This window comes from Python bivittatus, unplaced genomic scaffold, assembly GCF_059951505.1.
Source record: "Python bivittatus isolate LINGU-HERP-01145 unplaced genomic scaffold, Pbiv_v1 ctg000580_np1212, whole genome shotgun sequence".
NCBI lineage: Eukaryota > Metazoa > Chordata > Lepidosauria > Squamata > Pythonidae > Python > Python bivittatus.
In genome coordinates, this window is record NW_028277087.1 from 13215669 (window position 1) to 13229568 (window position 13900).

Consider the following 13900-nt stretch of genomic DNA (forward strand, 5'->3'; position numbering starts at 1 on the left):
TTTTCCCCCTACCCTGGAAACTTTATATATCTGATTAAAACAGATACTTAAGCAAATATAACATCCTGCTTTTGATATGCTATGGGGAAAAAAGGGCTCTATTTTTTTTTGTACCCCACTGGATATATTATTCTGTCTTATCTACGTTAGAAAAAATCTTGCTAGAAAAGGTTAAAAGGGTGGATTTTTACATGTTTCCTTCATGTTCTCCTTACAGTAAAAATAAGTGACTAAAAGTACAGGATAAATACTGTTTGCTCAATATTTTAAAATTTGAATATAAACTTGTCACTGTCAACAGGACAGGGAAACATATTTGACTATCCTTTCTTTTTTGCTTGAAAGGTGTGATGGCATCTCATCAGCCACATATTTCAGGAAAATGCAGTCTGCTTGGTTTCTCTCATAGTCGTGGCAAGAGTGGTAGTGTGGATTCTGACCTACAGTTTCTAGGACTTAGCAGTCCATGGCAAAATAAAGGTATTAAACAGCATGACCACCCTGGATAGTACACAGCATTCAGTAGTGTACAGGTAGTCCTCAATTAATGACTATTCGTTTAGTGACTGAAGTTACAGCAGTGCTGAAAAAAGTGATTACAACCAGTCCTTACACTTACGACCATTGCAGCATCCCCATGGTCACATGATCAAAATTTGGCTGCTTGGAAACTAGCGTGTGTTTATGATGGTTTCAGTGTTCCGGGTTCATGTGATTGCCATTTGCGACCTTCCCAGCCAGCTCCCAACAAGCAAAATCAATGGGGAACTACGTGATGCACTTAACTACTGCGTGATTCACTTAACAACCACATGACTTGCTTAATGACTACCACAAAAAATGTCATAAAATCAGGTGTGGTCACGTGATGCCTTGCCTAATGACTGCACTGCTTAACGACACATTTTTCAGTTTCTAGTGTGATTGTAAGTTGAGGACTACCTATAGTGGACTTTTTCCCATTGCTTTTCTGTTTCAATCTGTTCCATAAGGGCCCTATTATACTGAAACAGATTTGTGGATAATAAGGTGTTCCATCAATATTTTGAGTACGGAGGGATCAAATTAGCCATCCAAATAATTATAATACTAAGGTGTACTGATTTGGATATTTAGCCTAATTAGCTGGGTACTGATAACAGTTCTCTAAAGCAGAACTCTTTCCCAGCACTGCAGTCTCCTTAATCAGAATGGCACAGATTGACCTTACCTGTGTCAAGCATAAGCATAACCACTAGTTAAAGCAACAGTTCTGTTTTTAGAATATCTTGTTGATGTTAGATTGGTTCTGCTCTGCTCCTCTCTCAATCTTCAGATTTCTAAATTAAAATGTTTTAATTTAATGTTTAATTACTGTTTGTTACGTTTGCTCATAACCTGTATTGGGAAAACATACTTATCTTTTTAATAGTCTTACTGTATCTTTCCTTTACATAGATCAGGGAAATGCACTTTACAGTATTTCACATGTTACGTTTGTGTTGCCATTAGTCTTAGCCAATAGGAGTAATTATGAGAATTGTAGTGCTGCAACATCTGAAGAGCTAACTGAACCTAAAATGCTCCAGGAAAGGAAAGATGGCATAGCCTGGTTTAATACATAGAATAGCAAGTACTAAAAAGCACTTCTGCTGACATAATTAGGAGTTCATACAAAAATCTTCCATGCTGTTATCCTTAAAGATTAATGATCAAAAATGATTGGCCAATGCTAATTTTTTTCAGGATTCTTTCATGTAGATTGTCTATTTTGTCTCTTTTCCAAACAGTGTGTACTAGCCTCAATTTTACCAACAAGCCGCAGCGGACCTTTTGTAGCCCACCTGAGCATACCTCTCCTCTCCTGGGCTGTCATACTAGCCAAGGAGCATTCATTCTTCCATCCTACCCATTTTCATCACCCAGGCAGAGTCCAAAGCATACCTCTCCACCAACAGATTCACTTAAGAAATCACAAGATCATGCTGTTAATTTCTCTAATTCCTGGCCACTTAAGAGCTTCGAAGGGCTTCCAAAACCTACACATCAGAAGAAGTTTTCCAGCCCAATATCAGGAGAGGAAGCAGGTAACATCCTTGGTAAGAATCTGTTCTTTGCAGCTTCCAATAATGTGCACAAAATCTGGAAACAAGTTGCCAATAAAGGACAAAGGAAAGCAGATACCAGAGGTAGAGACATTAGCAGTACCTCTTAAGCTTTAACAACATTTCTCCAAAGCCAGTAATTTACATTGTCTTCTGTCAATATTTGTTTAATTAAGTTTCTACTTAATATCAGTTTTATCTTATTTTTCTTTGTAACAAAACAAAAAAGACCGGTACTAGACTAATTTAATTCTGATATTTCTGATAATTTCTGATAATTTTGATATTTTTCTGAGCTTGCAACCAATTTAATAAGAATATTTTAAATAGATATCCCTGAATTTAATGTCCTCTTACAGAATAAAACATATCTGAAGCAATCAATGATCATTAAATTCATAGAATAATTTGCTTTACTTTGCTTTAGTTTATTTTTGTTTTCTTTTTGTTTTTGCATGTTGCTCTTTTAGTCTATTGCATTTTCTTTTAATAAGTTTTTTTTTAGTTGTAAGCCACCCAGAGTCATTGGGGAGATGGCTGGCCTATAAAATAAATTAAATATATAAAATTTATTTCAAGCATATCAAGAACTTCAGAATATTTACCTCATTTTTCCTCAGAGAAATTATGTAGGAATGCCAATTCATTAACAAAAAGGCATGGTTTTCTCTGGCTTAGCTTGTGAAATGTGATACTGTTCACACTTCATCCTATCTCAGCTCATCTAGCAATGGAGGTGAGTTGCTTATTAGGCCTCAGAAGAGAGAAACTGGATTGGATGTAAGATGGGGGCTATTGAAGTCTAAATAGTTGCCATGACCATCTAGAGTTGTAGACTCTTCTTCCATGAGCACATGCTCCTCATACTAATGGATGTATCCCTAGTTTAAAATAATTCAGGATGTTTTTATCAGGAGCCACTAAGCACATGCTCAGAAGTCTTGAACTGCTTTTAAGAGGAGTCCCCAATCAGGATATAACACATTTCAAGGGAAGAGAGCTTAAAAGCTGGTAAGCATTTGTCTCAGGGAGGACATGCTTAAAAGGGCTCTTTAACGATATCTAGGGATAATAGGTAAAAATAAATAAACTGAAAACTTTAGAAGCCAATGTAGATAATGCAATAGTAGATACTAGGGATTCCATTCTACATAAATCAGTAAGTGCTCCTTTAAAACCTCAGCAGCACATTGCTAACATGTCCTATCTGGTCTCTTCATACAGAGGTGAAGCCTCAAGATACTCCTTCTCCTATTCAGCTGAAACCTGCCTTTGTGAGGTCCCCAGCTTCAAGGAGAGGCCTGAGTGGAACAAAGCCAGTGCCTCCAATCCCCAGAGGGGTGAGCCCCTTGCCTGATAAAGTAGAAATCAGTTCAGTGGGACAGAAGAATGGGGAGCCAGAAGACATCTGGCTAAATGAAAGGGATAAGAAATTGGCCATTGATTTTTCAGAGTTAAACATCAGTGAAAAAGAGCTCGATGAGGAAGAGGTAGGAATTCAGTTTGATTAATAGTAAATTTGCATGTTCTTTTTATTTCCATGGTCGTCTTATGTGGTGTAATTACATGGTGTTTTGCCCTTTGTGATTTATACTTATTTTTATCATTTACAGGCGCTTTTAAAAAGTCATATTATTGATGATCTTGGAATTCTTGCTTACCTTCTGCTATAGTACTATTTGTTAACTCAAGTGAATGCTGAAATGAAGGGTACTAAGTATTTATTAGAAAATAGGTATTACCGTTCAGCAAGAAGTACATGAACAGGAAATGAACCTTTGAATCAAATGTCCAATAATAGAGAAGTAACAGTGTCTGAATTCGTACTTACTTTTCTTTATAGCATGGATTGTATGTTGTTCCTTCTCTTTAGATGCATAGTTCTCTTCGGTCTCTTCGTAATAGTGCAGCTAAGAAGAGAGCAAAGTTGAATGGCAGCATTTCTGATCTTGAAAGCCCTGACTCCGTATTGAAGCTTGATCTAACTTCAGAGTCACCTTCCTGCTTGTCATCTCCAAGTACTAGCTCTTACAGTGAAAGTGGAGTTTATAGTCTGGAGTCTGTAACATCCCCACTCTCTACAGCCCCTCAAGGATTAAGAACAATGTGAGTTTTATTTGGAACTTAAGAATGATATTTATGTTGTTTAAGTTTGCGGGAAAGACTGTGCTTCATCATTGTTTCCACTAAGCTACCTTAGTTTGCTGTTTAACCAAATAATCAATTATTTGGAGAGAACTGATGATATAGAAGTGTTCTTGTGTTATTTAGATCAGAGGAGCACAGCTTTGCGACTTCATGGCCACCCCTGGGCCAACTTGGGCACAGCCCTCAGAGATTTTTAGTTCTTGTTAACAAATTATAGCAGCTTCTAATTAAGTTATTGACTGGAGAGTAATTAGCAGAATTTAATTTTAATTAAAGATAATTCACATTAAAAGAAAGTAGTGTTTTCTCCTGGCTTTACCTGCTAATTTTAGAGTATATGCACTGGCCTGGAAAAATTGTGTGTCCCTTATCTAGATCTTAAACAGTGGTATTTTGGGAGATTTAGAATGTTGTGAAAACCAAAAAACATTTTACTGCCTGTTACTGAGAAAGCTAAAGCTCTGTTTGTCAGTGTCATCAGTTGTTGGTGAAACAGTTATTTGCCTCATAAACCTCATATCTAAGGAAGTTAGTTAGGGGACACTTCCAGCTGTATATGCATATGTAAAGCAGGTAATCTGACACTCACCTATGGTTCCTGAATTTATAACTTTGAAGATAAGAATACTGTAGCACACATTTAGGTATTTTAATATGCAAATTAGATTTACGTGGGCAACTCTCTTTCCTCCACCCATCCCCCCATTTAAACAACAGGGAGGGGAACATTCCTGGGAATATGTTATATTAGTGCTAGCTATTGTAGCTTTCTGAGTAAATACTAAGTGTAAATTTCACTGGCTTGGCCCTCTTGAATCTTGCTAAAGCATCACTTCTTTCACTTTGTTTGAATTTCTAATTGAAAGCACTTCCTTGAACTTGCCATCCTGATACCAGCTACATTCAGCGTTCCCGAGAAAGTAATTCATTTTTTCTTATGTGCTCAGTCCACAGATAGCTTGTTCAGAATAATTTGATAGTCAGTATTGGAGTCCCTGTGCAAAGTTGGTATATATTAATCTTAAATATCTTTCTGTTTTAATAGATCAGACATATTTTCTCTACCTGGAGGTAATTCCCGCGCCACAAAGCTCTCACCTGCACGGAATCGAGGCTGTATCATTGTGGAGCAGAGTCCCAGTACAGGTATGGTATTGGGAATAGGAGAAAATATTAGATTTAGTAAAATGAAGACATTTTTCTTGTTTGTTTGTTTGTTTGTCAAATTTATGTAGCTGCCCATCTCACAAAACAAGTGACTCTGGGTGGCATACAACAAAGACAAAAAACAGTAGTTAATACATACCAAGAATTATTAATATTAAAAAAGCATTAAAAACTATAAAAAGAACAAAGCTAAAAAAAGAAAGAAAGAATGTTAATAATAACAGAGCAACCTTGCTAGTTCACCAGTTCCCTGGGGTCTCCAGGCCTGAAGGCACAATCAGATCTTGAGGGACCTTCAGAAAGTCAAAAGTGGTGGGGCCAGCCTCATCTAAGGGGGGGAAGATATTCCTCAATGCAGGCACCACAGCAGAAAAGGCCCACAACCAGGGGCCCGCCAAATGTAGCTTCCTAGATGACGGAACCCGTAGCATGCCCTCTTTGCTGGATCTGATAGGACCGGCAGATGTAATTGGGGAGAGGCAGTCCCTCAAATAACCTGGTCCCATGACATGTAGGGCTTTAAAAGTCAAAACCAGCTCCTTCAATTGGACCCTGAAACAGACTGGTAACCAATGCAGCTTGCAGAGCAGAGGCGTAACAGGTGTTCTACTAGAAATGCACATAACTGCCTGCACCACTGCTTTTTGCATCAGCTGAAGTTTCTGGATACTCTTCAAGGGCAGCCCCATGTACAGCGCATTACAATAGTCTAACCGGGAGGTAACTAGGGCATGAGTGACCATGAGTAGGGCCCCTCAATCTAGGAACAGGCGCAACTGCCACACAATATGAAGTTGTGCAAAGGACCTTCTAGCCACGACTGCCACCTGCTCATTAAGCAGGAGTCGTGAGTCCAGGACGACCCCCAGATTGTGTATGGGGTCTGTTTGGGGCAGTGCAACCCCATCCAGCACCAAAGATGGCATAGTCCTAGAACTAGAGGGCCCCAAAACCGAAAGCCACTCAGTCTTGCCAGGGTTCAATTGAAGCCTGTTGTTACCCATCCAGACCCTCACAGCCTCCAGAAACCAGAATAAGACATCCACAGCATCGTTTAATTCGCCAGGAGCTGAGATGTACAATTGGGTATCTCACCCCATGGTGACAGATGAGCTCACCCAGCGGTCTCACGTAGATGTTGAATAGGAGAGGAGAGAGCACCAACCCCTGCGGCACCCCCACAGTAGGGACTGAGGGTGGGGGCTCTTCTCCCCAATCACCACCAGCTGGAATCAATCCTGGAGAAAGGAGGTGAACCAGCACAACACTGTGACACCTGCCCCCAATCCTCTCAGTCGATCCAGAAGGATACCATGGTCGATGGTGTCAAAAGCCACTAAAAGGTCAAGTAAGGCAAGGACAGACACGCAACCTCCACCCCTCCCATGCTAGAGACCATCCAAAAGCGTGACAAATGCCATTTCCATCCCATACCCTGCTCTGAATCCTGATTGAAAAGGAGGCAGATAATCCACTTCATCCAAGGTTCTCTGAAGCTGTTGCACAACCACCTTCTCAATCACCTTCCCCAAAAAGGGGAAGTTAGATACCAGATGAAAATTGTCCAGTATTGTGGGGTCTGGCGATGGCTTCTTGAGGAGGGGGTGAACCAAGCCTCCTTAAGAGGTAGAGGAACAACCCCCTCATTCAAGGAAGTATTCACCACTGCTAGTACCCAGTTTGCTTTTACAAGCCAGGAGGGGCATGGATCTAAACACCAGGTGGCTGAGTTCACAGTCCTAAGGACCCAGTCCACTTCATCAGACCCAACAGATTCAAACCATTCCCAGATAATTGGGCAAGACTTCTCCCCAGGCATCTCCCCTGGATCTACAACAAGGCCAGCGTCCAATTGTGAGCAAATTTGAGTGACTGTGTGTGACAGATGCTGAACAAATTCTTCCACATGCCCCTGCAAGGGGTTCTTCAAGCCCCCTCTACTCGTGTCACCCAAACAGGGCCATGGGATGGCTCTCTGCAGACGCAATAAGGGCGGAGAAGTACCAATGCTTCACTGCCCTTACTGCCACAAGGTAGGCCTTAATCATGACTCTAACCTGTGTCCAGTCGAGTTCGTCCCCTATAGAACACCAGCAACACTCTAGATGTCTCTTCTCTCACTTCAACTCCATTAGCTCTTCCATGAACCACGGGGAGTGACAGGATCCACAAGAGGGGAGAGGTCGCATAGGTGCAATCTGATCCAAAGCCTCCACCACCCTCTTATTTCAAGAGGTGACCAAGACTTCAGATGGACCGTGCAGCAGGCCAGCAGGAACAACTCCAGCTCCTTCTGAAACCCATCTGGGTCCATCAGTCGCCAGGAGCAGACCAATCTTATGGGTCTAGCCTCCCTGCAGTGGATAGTGGCACCAGAGAATCCCATGGTAATCAGGGTGTGATCTGACCATGACAAAGGGGATACCAAAAGCTCCCCCAATTTCAGATCATGTAGCCACTGCTCCAACAAGAACACCAGATCTGATGTGTGACCATTGTCCTATGTCGGGCTCTGGATGACCTGGGATAGACCCGTGGCCATCATGGTGGCCATGAACTCCTGAGCCGCCTCAGACCCCACTCCTAGAGAAAACAGATTGAAGTCTCCCAAGACCATAACTCTGAGGAACTCCACTGCAAACTCGGAGTTGGAATCAAAGAGCTTAGGCAGGGAGGTTGCTATGTAGTAGGGAGGCTGGTACAACATCAACAATTCCAACTGATCCTTTGTAATATACCTGTGTTACCACGCCTCACCAGTATAATCATTCCTAAAAGACCAAAATCCCCTCTCACCCCTATGGGTGGTATGTATCTTCCTCAATCTCAGGTCCTCTACCAGAGGCCTGGGAGTTTGAGGGTTCTGCACAGTATCTTAGGTGTTCTTAGGACTGCACTCTTCTGGACAGAGAGCTCTGTTGTTGTTCCAGGGATCTGTTGGAGCCACTCTCCTAGCTTAGGACTCACAGTCCCGAGTTCTGCTACCACCACTGGGACCACTTTAGCCTTTACTTTCCACATCCTGTCTAGTTCTTCCTCCAGGCCCTGGTACTTCTCCAGCTTCTCATACTCCTTCTCTTGATGTTGCTGTCACTTGGCACAGTTACATCTATCACCACAGCTGTCTTCTGGTTCTTGTCTACACACACACACACACACACACGCATATACTGTACACATACATTACACACACCCATACATGTAAAATATTTATATGCACAATCCCATAGATTTGTATCTGTACCATGTACTTGATTGGTACATTGATATCGAGATCTTGGCTGGAAATACAGTATACGGAAAGCAGAATATTAACTGTGCTAGATCACTGAGAGAAAATTGTCAAAACTGCTACCAAAATAAGAATTTAAAATGTATTTGACCAGTTGGGTTTTTTTTTTTACTAAAAAAGCTACGCATTTTCTGTAGCACAAAATTAGGATTATCCCTGGTAGTATTAGTTGAATGAAAGATATTAGAACATATGAATAGAGAAGGTCCTTAGAAAATAGTTGAAGGCATATTTCCAAAGAGAAAAGCAGATTTCAGAAGTGTGACACTGATCATGCAAGAGGATAGAAAGAAAAAGAAAATTACAGCAAGTACTTTCAGAAGAAAAGGTTTCACTTTGTCAGAAAATCCATGATATGCACTAGTGACACTACCTCCCAGGGCTTTTAGTCATAAGTTGAAAATTGTTTAGAAGAGAAGAATGAAGGGAGGTATGATAGCAATCTTTAGATATTTAAAGCATTGGCATATGAAGGCAGGAGTAGACTTATTCTCTGTTGCCTTAGAGAGTAAAATAGAACCAATGGATGTAACTACAGGGAATAGATACCAGGTTAGATACTTGGAGGAATTTTCTGACAATAGGAGCTGCCAACCAATGGAATAGGTCGCCTCATGAAGTGGCATGTTCCTCTTTACTGGATCTCTCCAAGCAGGAGCAGGTTACTGTCTGAAATGCTTTAGCAGAGTTTTAACCAAGCAGGGAGCTGGACAAGATTACCTCTTGTGATATGTTTCTATCATCCTATGATTAAGCATTGTAGCTGGGAAAGATTGAAGGCAAAAGGAGAAGGGACGGCAGAGGATGAGATGGTTAGATAGCATCACTGAAGCAATGAGCATGAAACTGAGCCAACTCAGGGAGGCAGTGAAGGACAGGAAGGCCTGGCGCGATATGGTTCATGGGGTCATGAAGAGTTGGACACGACTCAACGACTGAACAACAACAACAAGCAAAAGTACTTTGTAATAGTACTTTTAATAATAATAGTATGTGTTCCTAAGTGAACAAAAGTCATGACAGGTTATGATGAGGAACCATTGGGATTTTAGTTACTATGAGGAATCCCAGACCTCTGCATTGTAAAATACAGTTGAGAAACCAAATGTGGAATGGAGTAAATATAACAGTACATCTCTTACACCCTGATTAGTTCACGAAAATAATACATGGAGAGAGACATAGAGAACTAGGGGAAGGAAGTATGGAATAGAAATTAGGTGACTAATAAGTGTACCAGGTTTCAACTCATGGAGAAATGTAGTACAATGCCCTTGTTTCATAGCTTGGATACATGGAGCTCAAAGACATTAATGGAACTGAAAGAGTGCTAAAAGCCCATGAGGACTACACCAGATGGAATAAGGCTGGTCACAGGTTAGGAACTTAAACAAGGAGTTGCTAGCTGTTCATTGGTTCCCCCCACCCCCCGTGCTAATAAATTTATTTAACAGCTCAGCAGTAAACACAAGACAGTTCTAATATTGCTAGAAATGATGTTTCCCTTATGTCACCAATCAGTACTATGAAATAATTTAAATATGGAAAACTTTCATCAAAAATACTACAGTAAGATGGCGTCTGTCACCAGTGGCATCTTCCTTGGAGAAGTAGTTCCTTGTCAGTTTACAATATGCTATAACAGGCGTGCACAACACGTGGCCCACCAGGCAGCCTTGTGCAGTCTGCCAACATTTTTTTAAAAAGTAGGATAGGTAGTCCTTGGGTTGCAACCACTCATTCAGTGACCATTCAAAGTTACGACGGTGCTGAAAAACTGGACTTAACGGTTGGTCCTTGAAATTGCACCTGTCGCAGTGTCCCTGCAGTCACACAATCAAAATTTGGATGCTTGATGAATGTTGCAGCATACGTGACCTGCGCAAACTGCCTTTGCTTCAACTCCCCCCACCTGCCTATTTCCCCCCATCTCTTCCCTTTTGGCTGCTGTGCACAGCGTGGCCGAGGTGAAGAGTCTGCTGTATGCTGCTGCCACCACTGCCCCCAGCTGACCTTCAGTGTCTTTGCCTTGCCTCCCCTTTGCCGGACTCGTCAGTGAGCATGTATGCATGAGCCGTGGCTGCCATCAGGCTGAGACTGCTGAAATTGGACAGGCCTGCGAGGAGCCTGGTAGCTGGGGAGGCAGAGGCGAGCCATGGGGCTTGAGGCTGGCCAGCATTGGTGAGCCCAGCGGAGGCGAGGCAAGACAAGAAGGTGATGGAAGGCAGTGGAGGGCAGTGGCAAAATATAGTGGCTTCTTCATCTAGGCCATGTTGTGCAGGGTAGCCAAAAGGGCAGAGATGGAGGAGATAGGGAGGTAAAGGGAGTTGAAGTGGAGGCAGTTTGCGCAGGGCAGCGGAAGTGTGTGGTCCTCTCCTAATGACTGCAGCCGAGACTGCTGGAACTGCCATTGCTAAGCGGCGCAGTCATGTGATGTTTTCCTTAACAACTGCTCATTTAGCGATGGAAATTCCAGTCCCAATTAGGAGGACTACCTATAAATTGACAGCTGCCACCGTCCAAAAGACATGCTGCTGAGCACCTCCCAAGCATCGCCATCACTGACAGCTCCAGTGCTTCTGCACTCTGCTATATGCAGAACAGCTGATTGGCACTCCTGGTATTTCTCTGCGGCCCAGAAGGATTTCTAATTTATCATTGTGGCCCTTTCCGCTAGAGAAGTTGTGCAGGCCTGTGCTATAGCCCTTCATCTCTATAATACAAAGCAGGTTTATATTTGTGTGTGTGTGTGCGTGTGTGTGTGTTTGTAGGCTTTTTGCAACGGCTGGATAGTGTAGTGGTTAGAGTGCCGCCCTTTGACATGGGAGACTAGGGTTCAAATCCCAGCTGGTACCTACCTTACCAGTAAGGGTCCTTGGGCAAAGACCCTATAACCCTTCACCTGTCTACCTTGGATATGAGAGTGACACGAATTAAGAGAGTCATGCCAGCTCGGATGTCACCTGGATTAACAAGGTCTGGGCCAGATATTGGGGAACCAGGACAATTGGATAATAAGTGGGCTACTGGAACAAACCATACATGGATGAGACAAGAGAAACTGGAGGTGATGGAATGCTACTACAATAGGAGACCTAATGTGAGGGGATATATGAAACGTATGAAGGAATTATAGATGGACAGAAGACGTTACTGCCACCCCCTCCATTACATGGATGTCACTGCCACCCCCTCCATTACAGAGCACAGCAGTGATATGAGGCACATGTTCATGGATAAACTAGTTTCAGTCAACCCTTGAGACTGATTACCAAGGATCAGTGGTGACGTACCATCAGATAGTATGCTACAGGATGCCAATAGAGCCCTCATAACAATTCCTACTACCACCATAACTCAAACTAATGAACTGATATATGCTACACCCATTCCTAGAGATGCTCGGCTACATGATCAATAACAACAGCAATACATTACCCCCTCCCCCCCCGGAAAATGAGGTTGGATGCTATGATCAAAGCAACTCGAGAGAAGTTAGTCAGCTGGTGGATCTACAGAAAAATGTGGAGATTAAGGATAAGACTCAGCTACTGAAAAAATATATGGACCTGACTCCTGAAGCCCTAGAGACTGCTAAGTAAAGGCTCACAGCACTGGCTACCAGGCTAAGGAGATACATTAGAGAAGCAGAGGCCGAGAATATAAATGCCCTGTTCTCCAAAGAACCATCCAAGGTGTACTCCCAACTGCAGTGCAACAACACAATAACAGAGCCACCAACAAAAGAAGCTGAACAATACTGGAAGAACATATGGGAGAAAGAGAAGGCACATAACACCAGTATAAAGTGGCTGCAGGACCTGAGAGCACACCACAGCAATCTCCCAGAACAGGAACCAGTCACTGTCACAGTAGCAGATATCGAACAGCAGGTCAAGAACATGAAGAGCTGGACAGCACCTGGCTTGGACATGATCCATACCTATTGGCTAAAGAAACTAACAGCAGTGCATGAGTGCCTAGTAGCACAGGTGAACCAACTGCTAGCAGCAGGCTCCCATCTAGATTGGCTAACGCAAGGAAGGACAGTGCTGATCGTGAAAGGCTCCCAGAAGGGAACAACACTGTCCAACTACCAGCCAATAACCTGCCTTCCCACAACATGGAAAATCCTATCAGGCATCATAGCCACCAAGTTACAGGACCATATGGGCCAGTCCATGAACACAGCTCAGAAGGTCATTGGGAACAACACCAGAGGCTGAAAACACGAGTTGCTCATATATAGAGCAGTCTTCCAAGACTCAAGGTCTAGACAGACCAATCTGAGCACAGCTTGGATTGACTACAGAAAAGCCCACAACTCAATGCCACACACATGGATTTGTGACTGTCTGGTGCTATACAAAGTCAACAGGACACTAAAGATCATCTTCAAAAACTCAGTGGGACTGTGGAAGACAACACTGGAAGTGAACTCAAGACACCTTCCACAAGTGGCCATCAAGTGCGGCATATATGAAGGTGATGCACTGTCCCTGTTGCTGTTCTGTATAGGCTTGAACCCCCTCAGCCAGATAATCACAAGGACCGGATACAGATAGAAATACAAGTTCAAGAGTAGAACTACCATCAGCCGCTACCTCTACTTGGATGATGTCAAGCTGTATGCTAAGAGTGAATGAGACATTGACTGATTGATCCACTTGACACAGATCTACAGTGAGGACATTGGGGTGTCATTTGGACTGGAGAAGTGTGGCTGGATGGTAGTAAAGAGAGGGAAGGTAGTTAAGACTAATGGGGTGGAACTACCAATGGGCCACATAGCAGACATAGAGACCACCTACAAGTACCTTGGTATCCCAGTCACATAGGAACCATGATGAGGCAAGGAAGACAGCAGCATCCAAGTACCACCAAAGGATAAGACAGGTCCTGAAGAGCCAGCTCAATGGGAAGAACAAGATCCATGCCATCAACACGTTTGCCCTGCCAGTTATCAGATACTCTGTTGGTATAGTGAGCTGGCCAAAGGAGGACATGGAGGCTGTTGATGCAAAGACCTGGAAGCTCCTTACAACGTATGGAGGTTTCCACCTCAAGTCCAAAACCCAGAGACTGTACACCAGCCGGAAAGAGGGTGGGCAGGGTCTGGTGAGTGTCAAAGTCACTGTCCTGGATGAAACCCAGAGCATCCAGGAGTACATCAGTAAGATGGCACCCAAAGATGAGCTGCTGAGAGAAT

General features: G+C 42.9%; 1 protein-coding gene across 4 annotated transcripts in view; it reads left to right on the forward strand.

The window, feature by feature from the left end:
* Nucleotides 1-13900, forward strand: part of TOGARAM1 (TOG array regulator of axonemal microtubules 1) — a 42801-nt gene that overhangs the window by 8107 nt on the left and 20794 nt on the right. For 2 of the 4 annotated variants that reach the window (XM_025170462.2, XM_088149611.1), the window contains exons 3-7: nucleotides 346-480; nucleotides 1770-2066; nucleotides 3309-3574; nucleotides 3958-4190; nucleotides 5278-5378. In XM_025170462.2, coding sequence (XP_025026230.2) covers nucleotides 346-480; nucleotides 1770-2066; nucleotides 3309-3574; nucleotides 3958-4190; nucleotides 5278-5378 — 1032 coding nt within the window. Of the gene's footprint in view, nucleotides 1-345; nucleotides 481-1769; nucleotides 2079-3308; nucleotides 3575-3957; nucleotides 4191-5277; nucleotides 5379-13900 lie in introns of all 4 variants that reach the window. The other 2 variants (XM_088149610.1, XM_088149609.1) reach the window with 1 other exon arrangement.